Source organism: Tenebrio molitor, chromosome 3, assembly GCF_963966145.1.
Source record: "Tenebrio molitor chromosome 3, icTenMoli1.1, whole genome shotgun sequence".
NCBI classification, from domain to species: domain Eukaryota; kingdom Metazoa; phylum Arthropoda; class Insecta; order Coleoptera; family Tenebrionidae; genus Tenebrio; species Tenebrio molitor.
Genome location: NC_091048.1, coordinates 24,788,363 through 24,808,252, shown reverse-complemented (window position 1 = coordinate 24,808,252; position 19,890 = coordinate 24,788,363). Strand labels below are relative to the sequence as shown.

Here is a 19,890-nt window from a genome sequence, read left to right as displayed (position 1 = left end):
ACAAGTCAGTAAGGTAGATACTAAAGATACGCTATACTAGCCAGACAAAATAAGCAACATTAAGAAAGCAAGAACCAGTAGAAACCACAGTATGTAAAACGAAGGAAATGGAATTGTATTGGACATACGTTAAGAAAGGCAAATGACAACATTGTAAGACAAGCACTAGAACATCAACCGGTAGGAAAAAGGAAAAGAGGCAAACCGCTCAAGAGTTAGAGAAGAAAAGTAACAAAAGAACACGAGGCAATCTGCTTGAGCTGGACGGACATAAAGACGATAACAAAGACTAGAGAAGAATGGAAAGACACAGTAACCACAATCTGCAAAGGATAGAGGGAGAGGGGGGTGCGTTGGGCTAGCCACTCACCCACAATAAATCATTGGCCAAGAAACGCGAAAGCGCCCTATACTCCATTAGGAGTAAAAGGACAGAGAGACAAAGAGGGAGAACGAGAAAGAACGAGAAGACACAACTTTTGTCTAAACAAGAAACTTGTCAAGAATATTTTATATGAACTACAAGCTAAGGAAGTTGTTCTTGTCTTAACGGAAGTAAGAAGCAACTGCCGCGAGGTACCATATGGTGCCTAAAAAATCAAAATTACGTTGTCAGAAAGATTTGGAAAAATTTACGAGTGTATGGAAACCAATGAGTGAAAGACAGTGAGCGAAAAACGATGAGCAAAAGTGAAGTGAACGAAAGAGATAGCTCTAACCACTGGTAACTGTGGGTACAGGCTTACTATATAGGGAGGTATCGGGCTCACTATATAGGGAGCTATCGAACAAATGAATTATGTTTAATGGAACCACCTGAACCGTGCGACCACAAATTACAAACTGAAGCCTCGAAATTGACCGATTCAAGTCCAATCGAAAACCCACGGAGGACGTGCAAATAGTGCTCCTTTTACATCCAACACTAAACACAATATTCGTTTAATTTGTGCTCGCCTTTACCCGGAAAAGCAGTCGATTTGACTCCTCGTTAAATTTCCGGAGACACTCATTTTATCATTCGCACATTTCCACTCGATCATCGCACATAACGTATTTTTTCAGGGGCACAGGTGGGAAACGAACCCCGACGAATTAGCTGGTGGTGCGACAGCGGAGTGGACGATTATGACGAAGAATAAAAAAATCAACGCAAAATCGATTAATTTTTCAATTACGTTCTCAATTATAGCAGCGGAGCAGAAACATCATTATTCTGTTTTGTTGAACGGACTCAAATTGCAACTGTTTTTTTTTTTTAATCGCCATTCACCACCATTGTTCTTCGTCGTTGGTGTGTGTGTGTGTGTGCTCTTTTTGATGAATCGTTTTTTGTTGCAGGTTTTCCGGCAGCCGCATACGCGGCCTACGCGGCCGGTCGAGGTTACTCGGGCTACCCTAGTTTCGGACTACCGTACCCAGCAGGTAATACCTTGGCCAGTTTACACCATCACCACCACCCGCTGCCTCTGCTGCCGTACCCCCTCGACCACCTGGGGATGTACGGCGGCACGGCGACAGCCGCCAGCCTGCATGCCATGCCCCTGTGAACGAGAACGCGTCGCCGACGTGCCAATGCTACCACCATTACTAACAAAACTAGACGTTCTATACTAACACTTTCTACTACTACTACTACTACACAAAGCAGACTCGTATTAACAGAACTAGGATCTCTCTTCTTAGACTGGTTCTTGTGCGATGCATATTCTCCAGTCCACCCCTTTCCACTTTCCTACTTTGTTTCTTGTCTTCTTTTGTCGGTGGACTGGATGATGTATTTCGATTCCGTTTAGTCTAATAATCCTAGATAGGTCATGGGTATAATCGGTAGGTGTAGTGCTAGTTTAGGTGAAGTAACTGTTAGGTTAGGGTAATATTCTTGTGTACGATAGTGGCGCCCCCTCCGGTATGGTTAGTTTCAGTTTAGCTCCGACTGGCTTTGCAAGCGCAACCTCCTTGTCCATTCCATTACTGAGAAGGCCTCGGGGCCTTCTTCAGCTCGGGCAGGTTCCGCCGGATTTGGACGCTTTTTAGTCGCGATGATCTCGGTCCAAGTCCGGAAGGGTCCGGTGCGTTTCGGCGACCATCATCTCCCGAAGAAGAAAATTTTCAATTCCACTCGCTGTGATATACTTTTTAGCTTTGATTTCCGATCGCGCGCACAAAACAGAAGAGATCTTCGAGAACATGTTGTTTTGTTGGGTCCAAGTGACACCGAGAGGGTGCTGGGACTCGTGGCGTCCCAGTGTCTGAGGGTCGTGACGGCCGCGTCCCGTTTCCCATTCCGTTTTGCTTTCTTCGAGTGGTCTGCGTGTTCCCCGGTCGTAAAATCCGAATCGCCGCCACCGCCGCCCCTTCGCGAGCACCGCGCCCGGGCCGTAATAGATAAATTTGTACATTGTTATTGTTAATTCGTTATTTTTGTATTTTGACAAAGGATTATATACGATTTGTTATATACGCTTGTTCGAAAAATGTGAAAAAAAAAACTACGAAGATATAATTTTTCACGTGAGCACCTCGATGCCTCTCGAACGAAACAGCCGTCGCCCCGTTTGGCCGCGACCCCGTCCCAATCCTCCATCCAGCGAGTCCGGCCGCGTCTGGGCCCCCGGTTCCGGGGGTCACCCTCGGTTCGCGGTGCGTTCACAGGAGCATGGTCACTTCTCTTTTGCGTAGGCTAAGGTGATGCGCACACGTCCGAACTAGGCGATCCCATTCGCGACGCGATCTCTCTGTATAGCCGTTGTTCTATTCGGACGGGCCGACGCCATATTGATCCCGGGATGTGGTGGACGCGGCGGCGGTCCCGGTGCAGGTGACGGTCCCGCCGGCGAGCGTCTCCGGTGCCGGTGCCGCGCGCGTCATGGCCGCCAAGATGGCCGCCCCTCAATCGGGCGTCCGGCCCGTCGCACATCTGCAAGCATTCGACTGTCGCCGCAGGTATCGAGAAGCGGCCGGAGGGTACCATCTGTCAATTTGTATCCGGTCTACTAATTGAGACGAAGCGTCCTTATGCAAACACAATTTGGCTACTCGACCGAACAGTATCGATCCCTGCGGCCACCCGATCACGTTAATTTCTCTGTGTGCATTATTATACATAACACGACAAAGCTGGAATGTTGTCCAGGTGATCGTCAAGATACATTTATTGGATAATCGATATGCCAAAGCTGTTTATTATAAATGTATGTGAGGATGTGTGACTGTACATAATTTCTATAAGTATTCGATGTTATGAGACTGTTGCTTGTTGCCCTGATCGCAACGGATCGTTTAAGCAATATGTGAAATAAACAAATGTATACTGTAAGGAAACGACTGCATTTTTACTGTATCTGTGTTCTGTTTGTTGTGTTTATATAATATGGAGCGGACGCGAATTCACACCTGGACTGACACGACACGAGCCGCCGCTGACTCACCATTTTAAGATTTGCATTCGGGCCCATCCCGCACGAAAACTTATTGTCGTCGTGCTTGCTTACGCACGCTTTCCTCAACCTATCACGAACATATTGATTCTTTCCGTCTGGAATTGTGGCAAAGGACGGCCGCCTCCACCTCGTAAAATGGCGAAATAGACGCACACCGCCGCTCCTGATTACTATGTAAATCGAGGATCTAGCATGTTACCCCGACACCTAAAAGGATTATCCTTCGATATTATAATTGTTCGACTGTCCACCGACCGACGGGAAAGTTTAATTCAATTCGGCAGTCCCACGTTCAAAACGCACCGAAGCTTTCGACATGTTAACAACGGCGCTTTACGACCAAGCTCGACATTTCGCCTCGTGCCGACAAAAGCTTTTTCGGAAAAAATTCAAAAGTTAGAGGTGTTGGATTCTCTCATGGGCTGCGACCTTGGAAATATCTGCGCGAACCAGTGAAAACTCAAAATAGACGAGATAGAGACGAAACTAATGTAACGAATGACAATGTTTTCCGGTCGGTTTATAGCACCTACTTGACTCCGATATTCGTCTTTTGCGCAGATATGACTCATGGCCCATGAGAAAATCCAACACATCTAACTAGACCAGAAGCTTGACTTAGGGCGGCGCTCACCAGTTCGCATTGTACGCATTTGACAATCTATTCTTTGTATCATTTTAAACAAGAACAATAACAGAAGTGCAGTTTTTAGACTCCTGTCAAATTTTTGATTTTGCAGCAATTTTTTGATTAGTTAGTCACAGAAATAAATGCGGAATCTTTCTTCGTAATTACTTCTGACGTTGTTGAAGTTAGGTTAAAGAAATCAGAATGTGAATAGAGGAAGTTGTCCGATGTGTACGATGCGAGCTTACCATTATGCAAGATACTTACTACAGCCAATGAAACAAGATTATCGAGCCTCAATAATGAGCGTAGATTGGCTAGTAAGTGTTGTTTGTCGTTTCAAAGCGCTACACTGCTTTGTATATTCTTTATCGACGCTTTGAAAATGTTGAAAACGCTTTGCAATTAAGTTCAGAATTTTTTTTATTCTTGCAAAATAATTCAGTAAATTGGACAGTTTCTCGTGATGGAGACTAAATACAGCACATGACAAGAAAAAAATTTGGTCTAATGAAACGCAAAATTGTCAGTTGTAATACGACGAGTATTATTTTTGTGGTGGTCTTACGAATATCAACAGCGCTGGGATATGAATCTGACGAGTGCGTTAGCACGAGTCGAATTCGAAAGCGCCGTTGACATGAGTAACACCACCGCAAAAATGATCTGCATAACATTGACTACGAGTCGTATTTGGAGGACTATTTAATGAATCAGATTCCTCAAATTTATTTCAGTTTTTCAAATTGTACACTTCAATTTGTTAGAAAGTAATATTTTTGTGTTCGTTTTTCGCTGCAAAAAAAATGTTTCATGAAGACATTTGTTTAAAATATTCACTTCGATTACTAGTACAATAGTCGCTGATATTTGTACTAGTCCAATATCCGCTGCAATTCTTTTGTAACCGTGGAAATCACTAAAATTCAGTTTGTTTCATTGGTTGATGAACATTAAGTGACAGATGAATTAAATAGTCACTTAGAATCGTTGGGCATAACATTCAGGCAGGCTTAGTAAGCGCTCACTAGTCCATTTTGTACACCTCAGGTTCTTTTAAATTTAGATGTGTCAAAAAAAAAACAAGCTTGTTATCTGAGCAATGATGATAATGAAACAAATCGTTTGTTCTTGTGACGTAAATTATTATTAATTGGGTCTAGAATTGAATATTTTATCTTTCTGGGGAATTTTTTTTAACAATAAAATTTCCAAGTTTGAGTGTTAATAACTCTATGAGCAGAGGGTTAACAGTAAATTGGTACTAGAGTTTTTTGCTTGTATTTCAACATAGAATCTTGTGATGTTAAAATTATGTAACTTTTTTTTTGCACCCTGTATAATTCCATGAGCTAGTGAACGCTTCACTCAACGTAATAACATTACGAGTGCATAAAACTTCAATAATAATTTTTATTTAAGATGGTTTTTTGCCGTTTCAAACGTCTACACTCCTCAAAAAAAATGTTTGCAATTTTTTCGGTTCATCGGTTGTACAATTCGGTGGTGCGATATTTTTAAAGAATTCTCCGGAGTCTTGCGAAGTGTTTCAACTTTCACGGAGGCACTTCAAGCTCTCGGTCGCGTTGAAATGTGGGACATCCGAATTTGCTCCGCGAAATACTCTCGAAGTGGGTAGCGTATGGTGGTGGCGTCCCTCGCTGCCGCCCCTCGCAATTAGAGTCCCCGTCATTAAGTGTGACATTTTAAAATGACTTCTCGCAGGTATCGGGAATTAATTTGATCCAACGTGTGGCGCGGCGGTCGGAGTTATAGACGCGCAATTATGGCTTTTAATTAAAATAGCTAAATGACGGGAATTGATCGTCTCAATTAGTAAGAGACAATGTAGCTTTTCCCACTAGAACATGACTAATAGACGGTACAAGTGTGCTCCGCGAACAAATCCCGAAATTAATTGGTTATTTAATTGTCGCGCTACAATACTGGAAAGTCATTAATAGCCGGGGGTGGGTGGGTCGACGCCGTCATCCCTCCGGCAAGTTGACGCGTCAATATCCGGCAGGGGGTGCGAGTCCAGGTGCGAATTCGGGACGCGAAGGGGGCGTCAGCCCGATGATACAAGAATAGGTTACACTTGAGGTGTTAAACAGTGTGTGAACTACCGAAGCGGACGCCAATTTGGAATTTTTCAACGCTAACGAGGGGCGAGTAAATCTACTAATACTTAGTGCAGTCATAGCAGTCATGTGATAATTGATTTTTTTGTGACATAGACTCTCATCAGATCGATGTTTAACCATAGACGTAGAGCAGCGTAGTCGCATTTATTATACTAAATCAGGAGTAACGAAATAACACTACAGATGAGATACCTAGACTAGTCTGATAGATCGTAGATTAGACGTAGATTTTTCTAAATAATTTTTTGTAAAAAGTGCTATAAATTTAGTATGTACCAGATTTACACATTTATAGCGATTTTAACATCCATGTGACTTAGTTTAGTCGGTGTGTAGCGACGGCCGACCATCGGTCTCGACGACCACCGCTCCACGAAGACCAAGAGACCGATGGTCGGACGATATAGTCGGCAGAAATTGATAGAACATAGCAGATACTTTAGAGGAATTTATGTGTGCGTTCCGCAATTTATGACGTTTCTTTAGACACATCTCTTACACATTTAATCTCGTTTTTTATTTGGTTGCGAGCGCCGTATCGATGGTGGTTCGTGATTTATCGTAATTTGTATCTGGAGGAATTACCAGTTGAGATTCAATAAATGGGCGAGGCCTTGGACATGTTGTATATTAAATTCTGTCCGTCGATGATAGATGGTCGGGATGGAGGAGAAACTCCTGCCGATCGTTCGAGGACGGCTTTTTCATTCTTTCCGAACCTCGTGTTCATCCATCACGTGGCTGTATATAAACCTCATATGGGTCCGGAGCTTTCCTGCATTTTTATTACCAAACTTTAATTCGACCGAAACTTCTCGACGAGATTGAAGCATGTAAACGACCATCGATTCGGCGAATTTGACATGAAAGTTGAATCTAATATAGATCGGAGATAATAGAGGAGTTTATTCTATCTATCTATCTATCTAGAGACTGACGTACACGTACGTTCTCCTGTCTTTCTTCTTCCTTTGTGTCTGTAGCGATTAGACGGACCGGAGGCGCGCCTCGAGAGCAACTTTCGTGTCGAACCTTTGATGACCACACAGTCTCTTACACGAATACATGTAGCAAGTGTACAGTCGTTGCCTTGTATTAATCTAGTGTGCTATGTGTGTTTCCAGTGGACCTAACCAACGGACAACTGACACCCAATAATAACACCCCACTGTTGACTCAGGCCTTGTCAGGTAATTATAAGTGGAATTGTTTTGCACGTCGTCCTGTTGCCGATAAAACGGAGCCGTCTGATGATGAGGAGCGAGTGTGTCCATTGTCCTCTTGTAGTAACACGTTAGTTAGCACCCCCTGGTCCTTGCCCCGTTGCGAATGCAGTAGCCGTAGTAGAGCTTTTAGTACCTACCCACATCTCGCACACACGTATTAGTGATAGTGCTAGCGGCCTCGGTCGGCTCCAGGAGTGTGTTGTGTTCCTGCAGGGTCGTCGGGTGCCAGTTGGACGCAGCCATCCGGAGCCGACCAGACAGCACCACCACAACCCCACTTCTCGGTTTCCTTTGCAGTGATGAACAACTACCAGGCCGCGGCGGCGGCAGCGCAAGGCTTCGGACCGCCGGCTTCCCCCCACGCGGCCAGCACACGTGGAGGATTTCCCGCTGCCAACTCACCTGGACCCACCATAGATATGTACAATAGCAGCGCGGGGGACAGCGTGGGCTATGTGCAGGCCGCTAGCCCACAACCCTCCAGCTTCCCGGCGATCGCCGTCAGCAGGGCCCCTCTCAACTACAGTCCGGTGAGTCTCCAACACCCACCCACCCCTAATTTGTATCTGTTACGTCCGCATAAACGAACCCGGAAGGGCGGAAGACCGTCACCACCGAACGGAGGCTAAAACCGCCCCGTGTCCCGTCCAGGGGTGGCGTTTCGGATCGTTATTAACCCAAATCTACGACAATGAAATTTGGGATCTTTGGGGGACCGTTAAACTTCGCGCAGGAATCGAGTTTCTTGTTTAAATGGAGCAGTCTGCGGAGCTTGTTACAAGGTGTCGGGGTCGAACTGACCGCCGCCGCCGCAGAAATTATCTTTATTTTTTCTACAGTACTGTGCCACAGATCCTTCTAAATCAGCGTTAGACAACTTAATCTTGCAAACCGACTGCTGTACTCGTACTCCAGGAGTTTATGAAGAATAAATTGGTGCCAAGAGAACAGTTTATGACCTCAGCGCAGTTGTTTAATTTAACTTTCTCTTATAGGTGGTGTGGCAGTACATGAACGTCTTTTTTAAAATGATGTTATCGACATCCAACATGTCTTGAGTTCGATGTAGAGGTGTTGGATTCTCTCATGGGCTGTGACCTTGGAAATATCAGCCCGAAGGCAGAGCGATGAGGCAGTGAAAAACTTTACGACGAGAGAGAGAGACAAAACTAACGTAACGAATGACGATGGTTTCCGGTCGGTTTGTAGCGCCTACCAGAGACCGATGTTCGTCGTTTGCGCAGATGACTCATAGCCCATGAGAAAATCCAACACCTAAAAAAGTTGCTTTGTACACATTAATTGTACCGAGCGGTGTAGCCAAGCGCTAAGCGCGCCGCTATACATGCGAGAGGTGCCGGGTTCAAATCCTGGCGCCGCCAGTGGGGTTTTTTTCAAACATTAATAATACTGAGTTGATAATTACACCAAGTTGTGCAAGCATTGTTGTCTGAAACACACCACGATATATCGCCTTGACGGATAACTCCTCCGCGAGCAGTACACCGTGTGTGAAAACTTCTTTCAGTCTCCTGAACGTAATTAGTCGGTGGTAGCGCCACCACACGTCCGAATGTCTTTCGTATCCGACTTGCATTTCCGCGAATTCGGTGCCCCCGCACCATCTTACCCTTTATTAATGGGGTACGTGGCTGCTCCACGCGAGAAATTACAGCCGCTCCGAAGAGTATCGAGTCGACAAAAGTAAAAAGTTCGAGTCAACAAGAAGAGGAACTCGTCGTCTTGTTTGTCTCCGCACCAATAAAATCGCGTCGGTGTTTTCTTGTGCCCGACCACCGAAAAAGCCCACTTTCTTTGTGTCGTATTGGACGCAATAAAAGCGCAGCGCTCGTAATATTTCACTGCGGAGGGTTTTTATGCAGGTCTTGTGTTGTTGCAGGGTCCCCTAATTCCTGCTGCGTTCACCAACGGCTATCACTGAGCTCGAGGACTGTCTAGTGTTGTGTGACTCGACTCGGCAGCTACTGTGATGTCATCACATCTGCACTTGTACATTCACTTTATGTGTATAATATAATATAATAATAATAATGTAGCACCCCGCCAGGCGCGGCCCACTTGTTGTTGTAATGTTTGGTGTCAGCGTCCCGCTTCGCCGCCCTTCGGTAGCCGCCGAGTGTGGTGACCCGTGCAAAAGCAAAAAAACCAAAAAAAAAAAATTATTGAAAATCATACCAAAAACAAAAAAATTATTATATTATAAATGACGAGGGACACATTGTCACCACTGGTTTCCGATCAAAGAAAAATGTTCCTACGACTCACCGCATCCTAGATGATTTCGTTTCCGTTCGAGGTGCACCCGTTAGTTTTAGTCCGTGCGGTGGTTTGAGAAGGGTGTTTTTTGAATTTCTTCGCTGCCAAATTTTGAGTGTGTGTTTTTCGTTCGTCGGTGATGACGATGGTTGCTCGACGGCTTCCGAAAACGCGGCTTCCCCACCAAACACAGGCACTATTGGTTACGTCTTGCGTTTCTTACATATGATATATTACAGGGTATCTTTAAAATGGGATACATTATCCTCACATATTATTATAATTAAGGACCAACGAGGCAATGTCGGCAATAGATTAATTTGGGACATTGCCGTGGTAAATTTTATTATTTTTAACTTGAGTTCGTTCGATAGTTGTTTTTATATGAAATTTTATTTCGTCATAGGTCGTCATGATATGTTATTTATACGGAAAATGAGAACAAATTAAGTGTAAGTTTTGTGTTGTCCGACACATAGTGTGTTGCGCGATTAATGTATACAAACCACTAATTGGATAATTTAAGGAATTTGTATATAATAATTATTATTGTTATTTGATTCGGCGGGTGGGAGCGAGCCGTCGCGAGCGGCGACTCCCGTCAAGGCCGCCTCGATCGAGCGAGTCACAACACATCCGCTCGACGGTGATCGAGGGTGGTCGACGGTCGAGCGACGAGCGCTCGGGAACGGGCTGGAGCCGACCCGCCGGCGTCTGTGTAGCTTGTAGAGTCCTAAACGTATTCCTCATGTAATATCCTAACCTTAGATCTGTCTAATTGTTAGCATAGGCCAGATCAATTTAAAGTATATATTATATAAATGTTTCCTGTTATTAAGTGAATATTCTATAATGGTGGGTCGACGGTGGTGTCGGGGCGTCCGCATCAACCGCATGCGGCCGCATTTAGCAAAACTAACCCACATTCAAATTATTGTGATCGCCACGAAATGACATAGTTAATTAATCTTGCGGGCGCCGAGCACACCCCGCCGTCCCGCGGTGTCCTCCATGTGAGTTATATGGTGTGTTATGATTTTATTGTTTTTAAGTTATATATTTCGCCGGTAGGCTTGTTAAATGAATATTATCATTGTTGTCTGACTGACTGCAATTGCTTGTCTCCTCAGTACAAATACACCACGATATAAATTAATTACATAAATATAGTTCGAATGTAGGAAATGGAACATAGCGGCCGGGCATCGTTCGCGCGCCGCCCCCGTCACACCGATCCGGAGGCGTCGTCTTCGGAGGGGGCGTCGCGCGAACGCTTCTTCAGCTATTCGAATTGTCGCAACGATTGACCGTAGTTGAATATTAATCGTAGTGGGTAGGCGCGCGTTTCCGTGAAATTGTGCGAATTATTTATTGACCTCCACCGAGGTTGAGACGTCCGCCGCCCGGATCCGCCGTCCCCGACCGGCCAGGTACGCGCGGAGAGTGATGGAGTCGAGAGTGTGTGCGAGGAGGCGGCGGCGGGATCGGGCGACGGCCCGATAGGTCTTTAGGTTTCGACAGGCGGAGGCGCCGCGGCGCGCCTCCAGTCCAAGTTTGGTGAGAATTGACCAAAGGTATATAAAATGTCAATACTAATGTCAATACAGTGACTGCGTTTTTATTTTGGTAATGCCGAAGTATTTTAATGTCAATCCAGAGCAATACGGTAAGTGTAGGTAGGTTTAAAACCAAAAATAAGTTTTCATTTATATATTTTGATATCTGTAAACTGTGTTATTGCATTAAATGGTAGGGATAAGTTTAGAAAAAGACACCACACGGGTCGACTCAGGGAATTTTAACGTCCTTCTTCCATCATCTCGCCGGAAAAATCTCGCTCGCGTTCTTCGTTCGCGTCTTCGTTCCGTTCAGTGACAGATGATTGCAGGACTGGCCTAAGTTCTACCGTAGTAATAATAATAGTAATAACGTAATAAACGTAGCCGGAGATCTTGGAGGAACGCACTTACAAATTCATCGACCCAGCAGCCCAAAAGCTTTAAAACATAAATGCTGAAGACGCGGCCGACGGACGCGGCCGCACATCCGTCCGTCGTGCGGTTGTGCCGCCGCGCGGACGGCTGCGGAGTCTCCGCTGAGCGTTGGCCCGCGATTTGGGCACATTCCAGCAGCGCATCGCACCGCCTCACGTACACCAACATATCAAAAGGCCGGTCGCGGGCCCCGCTCGGACCTTCAACAAAGGGGGACACGTCGAGCCGATCCACCTTCTCTTTCTTCATCCTTCATCATTATTATTATTATTATTATGTATTATCATTATTAATATTATTATTATTATTATTGTCGTCGTCGTCGCGTATCGGAAGCGGTGGTGCTAATCGGCCAAAGTATAATAAATAGTCTAACCGGAAGAAAAGAAGAAGAGTCAAAAAACGTGTCGCTCGCGGTTGTTAGTTTAGCGTCTAGGTTGTTCGTTGTTAAGTTTCTTGAGTGTAGTAAGTAAAAGCAAGAGAGTCTCGGGTTGTAAAAGTACTTAAATTGTTGCGGCGCATTCGGCGTGTCCCTCCGTCCCTTAGAGGCTAGAAATCTAGGAATTATTAGTCGTTTGTAAACGTATTATTTCCCAAACGGAATATTATCTCGACAATATTGATTCACACTGTGAAGTTTTCAGTTGTATGATTAAAACTGTATATCGTGGGCCTTACTATACACTGAAAATTAAATCGTGCTGTCCAAAATTTTATTATTGTATTTACTTTTGATCTTGCAAGCGTATATAGTTTAGGGGTGGACGCAGGTAGTTTAGAATTGAGGTCGCGCCGCCCCCCACCTTTTGTATACTTAAGGCGCCCCGCGCTCTTTTGTTGTGTTACTTTCATACGTACTTTAGGATTACGTTATTGAATGTATACAAGCTGTATATATTGATATTATGATATACATACATAACATATACTCTTATTTAATTAAGCGGTAGCGAGTGGTTAGGTGCCGCCACGGTATGTATTACGGCACCCGCCCTGTCCCTGTGTTGCAGCCCCCTGGTCCATCCGCGCTGGGGCCTGGGCCGGTGCTGCCGTCGGGGCCATCTCCCCGTCGTACGTAATATTTAGTAGCGGAGTCCTAGTCTTGTAGTAGATGAGCGGCCCCCCGTCGACCGGCCCATGCCCCGGCGCTCAGTGTTACGTAAACTCATTGTATTACAGCCGTACGGCTTCTTGCAATAAAAAAGCAATAACCATATTCCTTCTGTGGACGCTTTTGACTTTTACATTAAGAAAAATATAATATTATTATTATTATTAACAATTACTGTAAGTACGTACTTTATGAACAAGATTTTACACTATGATAATAATGAAGGCAATGGCAAAATTGCTAATTAGAATGATTGTACAGATAGAGTTTGTAACATAAGAAAATTATGTTGTTCAGACGAGAGGCCACGCGATGGCCGCTCGCATTGCTCTTGTAGCGCTCGGCAACGGCCCGGGCCTTCATGTATATCTAACTACACGTTCTACAATGTACATATAATTATTACAATGATAAGACAAGGTTCACAACGTGCCGTGTGTATGTGGGATAAATATAATATGGACATTGTTCAAAATAATCTGACTTTTATTTAATTAACTAGTACAAGCACTTTCCTCCTCGATCCCGACGTTCAAATCTCCCGCCGACCGATTCGAGAAACGCTCTTTCTCCGTCCAGGTAAGTCGAAGTCAGTGCCTGCCTACGCCACTGCCGCCCATTTCTCGTTCCGTTTTTGACGAACTATCGTTATCTTTTCAGTTTTGAAAAGAACAATAAAAGCTCAGGAAATCGTGCACGCAACTTGACTTCGATAAAGCTGCAATAAAGTGTGACAGTCGACTGTTGTGAAACGTTGATAGGGCACGTGACAGGTTGATTCCGGCCTGGTTATTTAATGAGGAAATAACAAAGATGGCGGTGTCTTTATTTGCAAACACCGGTGTAATATGTCGTTCCAGTTGCAGTAAAAAAACTTGTAAAATTTTCAGAGTACACTTTGTTTTAGTACGATTAAATTGTGTGGAACGCAATCGTTGGACGAAATTATTTTAGTGTTGGTAAAACTTTCAAATTTATATATAGTTATGTGATTTCTATCAAACATTTGTAATTGCGGTAATAAATAATACGAATAAGTTTATTTGTCACTGTCAGACCTCGTTCGCGTTTTCACTTTGTTTTTCAGCGCTGAAAAAATGGTAATTTACGTGACCGATGCCGAATTGTATTTAGATAAACAGGTGTTTTCCAAATTCTCGTCGTAGCAAGTGTCAACAGTAATCTAGAAAATTTGTCACGACATACTTGGAAGAGTTGTGCCAAGTGTGTCCAACTGTCCACGTCGTCTGCATCGTAGGCGCAGGTTGAAAAAAACAAAAAACTGGTGGACTACAGGAATACAGTTGCAGCTGGAAAAGGAGAAAAAGTGTAGAAAATGATCTTTCAGTGTAATAAAAACAATGTAATAAAAAGAATTATGACTCGAGCTCTTTGGATTTTATTTTAAGTCTTTTGCAACCCTGCGTCAGGATCTACAAATCTACAGATCTCTCAGAAGAAAAAAAATAGTTTTACAAAATGTTTTGAAAAATTTGTCATGCTACTTCGTATTGTAGTAAATTATAAATCTAAGGTGGAAAAGAAATGTCTAATTCTAATAGATTTTTAGTAGATTTAAGAGGGTAAGTAGAAAGCTTTGGACACCAGCACAGTGTAAGAATTCCGTGGAGTTAACGGTGGAAAAAATTAAACTCTTATTGCTTCTGCTGATTACTGACTAAAAAGAGATAAGGAAAAAGAAAGTAAAAAGTATACAGGGTGTTAGGTAAATGTCTTGCCAAACTTTAAAGAGAGCATCAGAATGCTGATCAGATTCAAAAAGTCGTCAGTCGTTTTTGGCTCAGCTACACAGTTCATTTTAAATCTGTGGACAAAAAAGGACACCAACTCGTTGAGAACTACTTAAAATTGCATTATTGCAGTCACTACTGCCGTAATAGTTATTTAATAAACTAGTTTGTTAATGAAGGCGATTAATAATCGAAACTGTTTAAAGCACGAACGAGTGTAGCGAGTGAGTGGCTTTAATAGTTAAGATTATTAATCGCCCTTTTTTTTTTTTGGTGACAAATTTTGAAATTAAAGCCAAATCAAAACCAATTTCATCTTTTTCCATAAAGATGACACCTTATAAATACCTTCATCCTTTTTTTTTGTCCTCAGGGTAGGTCATTTTTAAAATTTTCAACACTTTCCATTCACTTTTCCATAAAGAATGTCAGAAGACGTCAACTCCATTCACATTCAATTTCACGTAAAATTAACAAGCGGTCAACGGAAAAAAAATTTAATAATATCCTTGGAAACGAAACTTTTTTTTAATCCAAATAAAAAATGATAGAGGAAAAATCTACCTAATTTTGCCTGATAATGAACTGTTTGCATTTTGGCAGATCATTTACCTAACACCCTGTATGTAAGTGAACTGAACTAGTCCATTGAAAAGACAGCAAAATACGTTAAGGAATTTATGGAAAACCTATATTTCCGTACAAGTGGTGAACGTCGTCATAAGAATGCTTGACTGCTTCCTTGGGCAAATTTTCCTGAAATTTTGATAACAGGCTATAAAATTAAAATTTAGAATAGACACGCGAATTTTGGTCTACATATAGTCGCCATTGAGTAATATTTTTTTTGGTTTCATTGGTTGGGGAATTAATAAACTTCATATCAAGTGAGTTACTTGGAAAACCTGGATACAGCGCTGCAATAATGTAACTTTTATAACTGTGAAGTAAACTCGTGAGAAACTATCGAAGACATATTTGTTCAGAATCCGTAGGTAGGGCAAGTACCATCGTAAAAAGATGGAGCCGACTTTTATAACAATAAAAAGACTACCAATGGTATCTTGGAACTGCGTTAGAATCTTGTTAATTTGCCGTTCATAAAAAGATAAAAAGTAGGGAATGGCAAATGTTATGCGGGCTAGATTCTTCGATTACGAGAAGCCGTAAAACATAAATCGTGGAGTGAACTACACGAACTTCACGATAATGGCTTAGTTCAAATAGGGCAAGTAGCAAAATGTACTGTTTGACCTAGCTTACAATGACTCCTCCTTAATCACAAATAAAAAAAAAGTTAGCGAGCGGAAGACGTTTACTAAAAATGAGAGGTTGCCGTGGAAGATCTCTTTTGATAATTTTTTTCTAAATGTTGCAAAAACGTTACTCTCATTGTCAACTTTCCGTTGATGTTACTGACGACCATTTAAAAAAAACAAAAATAAATGAAAATGTAAAATATAACGTCTTTTAATTATCCCAGGTTCATTTTCTGTCTCCTAGAACATCAGAATTCATAAGAAAAATATAGAGTGTTTATTTAAATTTGCGATCAAAGTTGACGTTGAAGAGTCGATTGTGAACGCACTGCGGATTACGAATCACGGATCAACTGTTTAAATCTTACGTTTTTTACACGAATGGTGCGTTCACATTCGACTCTTCGAAGCCAACTTATGAAATTATGAAAAAATGAAATTAAATGAACACCTGATAGAAGCCGAAAGAGGAAACTTAGCGCTTACGCTTATTATTAACAAAAGAATAAGAAAGAAATAAACAATATATCTGCCTGAAAGCGTGTGAAGGGAGTGAATGAGAATAAAAGGAAACGGAAGAAGCCGGAACAGTTGTCGAGACATATTAATATAAACAAAAGCATAGCATATGCGAGCAAAGGCTAGAAAAATTGTTAGCAAAAGCAAATGCTACCAGCCAATGTGAAGTTTTCAAACAGAATAAAGAAACCATTTATAAAGTAATAATTGGAATATGTCTAGATAAAGATGTAATTGTTCAAATTATGTGAATTTGCATATCATAAACTAAAAAATGTTAAACTCGAAACAAAATCATGAAAAATTTTAGAAAAGGAATATTTTTTTTTGGAGAACTTAATTTTTAGAGGTTGAGTTATTTGATCGAGTGAATTGATACTCCACTCAATAGGACTCAAAATACCTAAACGCGTTGAGCTGAAAATAATTACGAAATAATAGCTATTTCTGCAATAAGTTAGGAAATGTAATTTTTTTCCGTATTAGGCATGGGATTTTTTATCAAGGCGATAGCCAAGATCATAAGCATGCCGTGTACAGAAAATATATATTTACTACGTATTGTACACATGATTTTTTCTACTGAAATTTGGAACAGTTGTATGCGGGAAGTGAAATTTCCCGCATGAGCACTGTTTGCGGCACGACCGCAAAGGAGTGCTGCATTAGAGCGAACGCGGGAAATTTCTTCTCGCAAAAGTAAGTAACGAATAGCTCAAAAATATTTAAAAATATAATTAAAAAAAAATAAATAATTCAACATTAGTAACTTTTTTTTACTATTGAGTTGGTAGCACCTTCCGCGCTGATTACTAAGTAGATTATTAAAAGTCAAAGCGTCACTGCCCGTCTTCTACGATCACAAAACATATTGAACAAATTCTTTCTCTTCACTTGAAAAACAACAATAATTATTTTCAGGGCCCTGTTGTTACTCTTGCTTTTTTGAATTGTTTTCTTACTTGTTTTATAATAAAATTACTTATTTATTGTGTTGTTGAGAATTAATTCTACAATTGCAAATGTGACGAAATGTACATTCTGTTTAAAGTTAATTGACGTTTCCGTCTGCCTACGTCATTAAGCACCAATTTTACCATGCAATTTTCCCTAGTTTCTGCTGCAAAGTAAAAAACACCGCGTGTGGGAAATCGTATTTCCGCACTCCGAGGACAACCGGGAAGTACCGATTTTGGGGCTACGAAATTAAAAAGCGAACTCAAAATTGGTCTGTTTTCGTTACAATAGAGAAACATTTTTTTTTTTTATAAAAAAAACAATGTTTGTGAAGGCGTTTAAGGTATTCGCTCGAGTAAATATACGGAAATTCTATTAAAATGTCTGATATACAAGTGTATCGTTTAGTATTGAAGAATATGCAAAACAGGCGGAATACCTGAAAAGTAAGATCACACAAATATTGAACAACGTTTTTTGTGTTAGTTTAAGAAGAAAGGTCTAAAAAAACATTAATTAGTTGTAAATTTTGAGGTTATCTGTGACAGATTTCAAGTTACGTATATCAAGAAACGACCAAAATTGAATTTTTAGTTTTGAAATATTATTTCCGCCCTTGTTAAAAAATATTTCACTTTTCTTAGTATGTATTCAAATATGTAGGAATGCTAGTTTTCCAAACTCTAGTAGAAAAAATAATATTTTTTGCACATCCTACACGAAAAATCGTAGTGAAAGTAGCACTTTTTTACAGGAAAAATCGTAGTAGAATCATTTTATTCCATCTCCTTGGAGATGATTGTCAAAGCATACTTATTTTTTTTGTAATTTTTCATAAAACCTTTTAGACCAAATTTCTCAATTTACATCGATATGCAAAAAAATAGTGTGTACAACTAGTTATGAAAGTCCCTTTTTCACTCGGGCTACGCCCTTGTTAATCAAACTGCAAATTCATGAAAAAAAGTATGACTTTCATAACTAGTTGTACAAAGTACAAATAACTATTACCGTTTGAAAATTACATCATTTATGTATTAGAAATTTTTATAATAATCCTCACTTTGTCTCATAAAAATCGAAATTATTGGTATTTCATACTCTATTTTGTAATAGTAAGAAAAGTTAACACAAGTTCAGTTTTTTTTTTTCAGTTTTTACCTTTTTTGCCATGATGCAAAATTCTTATATTGTTCAGTTTAAATACAAAACATTGTTATTTCTATTTTTCTTAATTTATTTAATTTCCTGCAAAAAGTTGACACGAATTGCACTAAATCTTCCTTTCTAATAAAACCACCACCAAATTTTATCCGACATGTTTTGTTTGATTAAAATCAAGAGACATAGGCTAATGCTCTGAACCAATCTCTAACAAGTTTAGATAAGTACTTTGAGTCGTTATCCTTCTAAAACTGACAACGTATTATAATAGCATTGTATCTCAATTTGGGACCAAATTATACTCCAGACTATCATATCCTCTTACACACATAACATACCCCTGAATTTACCAAAACGATTTGCACTTGCTAATTTGCTTCTTTACCAAACCTTTAATTTTACTAAAGTTTTTTGAAAACTTCGTATATTTTCGTCTACCACTCTCAATTAATACAATACAATTCAAATTTAAATCAAGGAAGAGTTTAAGCAATTTCCTCTCTATCTACGAGTATATCCATAACTATAACACATTTGGTAGTATTAGTTTTGGAACGATCTACCGAAGGAGAGGGTTATTATAATTGTTTCTTACATCGCAGTTGGCTGGGAAATTGCAATACGTAACGTACTAAATGTCTATTGTAATGATTACTTGGTTGCATAAATCCAAGGGGTTTTCAGAAAATGTAATTTAAATTTAAAAAAAAAACTAAAAGAAAAAATAAAATGACTTCACAGCAAATTTCGGCTGTTCAATGATAAAAAAACAAGAATGTAAAAAAAATGTATTTTTTTAAAAAGATGCGCTGCTATGTTCCAAACACTTGATTACTCTTCATTTATTTTCAAAAAGTGTTGCACGCTGCTAGAAACATTCGTGGTAACGACGTATTTCCTGCCCTCGAAGCGCCGCCACTGAACCGGCGACGACGAAATGAAGTACAACGTAGCACTTTGACACGTTTCAAGTACTCAAACGTTCGACTTTCCGCCATCTTCGATTGTGTCCTTTTAATTTACGTGATTGTTTTTCTATATCAGCGTTCGTAATAAACGTTTCCAATTGATGTTTCTGACGTCGTAACGACCGCCCATTCGTTCGGGCCCTCTCCTTGTTCATTATAGGCGTCCCGTCAAGCTCGAAAACGTTATAAAGTTCTCTTTTGTACGGTTTATGAGCTGGTGCAGGATCAAGGCTCCGGTGTGAAATGCACTTTTACGATGTATTTATGAAAACAAATTATGCAAGAGCTAACTGCGGTGGCTCGTCGAGAATTCATTCGAACAGTAAGTGGCGGGTCAATAAAGCCCTCCACCAATTATTCCTTCCCACCGGCTCCGGCATGACAAAGTAACTATCCGGCTCGCTAATGCCGCCCATGAAAATCAACAATATAACAGTACGTGTTAAGCG

The 19,890-nt window shown here is 41.1% G+C and overlaps 1 protein-coding gene across 8 annotated transcripts in view; it reads left to right on the top strand.

Annotated features, from left to right (window-relative positions):
• Positions 1-13,301, top strand: part of Rbp6 (RNA-binding protein 6) — a 357,340-nt gene extending 344,039 nt beyond the window's left edge. For 2 of the 8 annotated variants that reach the window (XM_069043037.1, XM_069043039.1), the window contains 4 exons: positions 1,342-1,425; positions 7,340-7,405; positions 7,739-7,971; positions 9,342-13,301. In XM_069043037.1, the coding sequence (XP_068899138.1) occupies positions 1,342-1,425; positions 7,340-7,405; positions 7,739-7,971; positions 9,342-9,383 (425 nt within the window). In that variant the 3' untranslated portion in view covers positions 9,384-13,301. Of the gene's footprint in view, positions 1-1,341; positions 1,426-7,339; positions 7,406-7,654; positions 7,972-9,341 lie in introns of all 8 variants that reach the window. The other 6 variants (XM_069043034.1, XM_069043035.1, XM_069043038.1 and 3 more) reach the window with 5 other exon arrangements.
• The last annotated feature ends 6,589 nt before the right edge of the window (positions 13,302-19,890 follow it).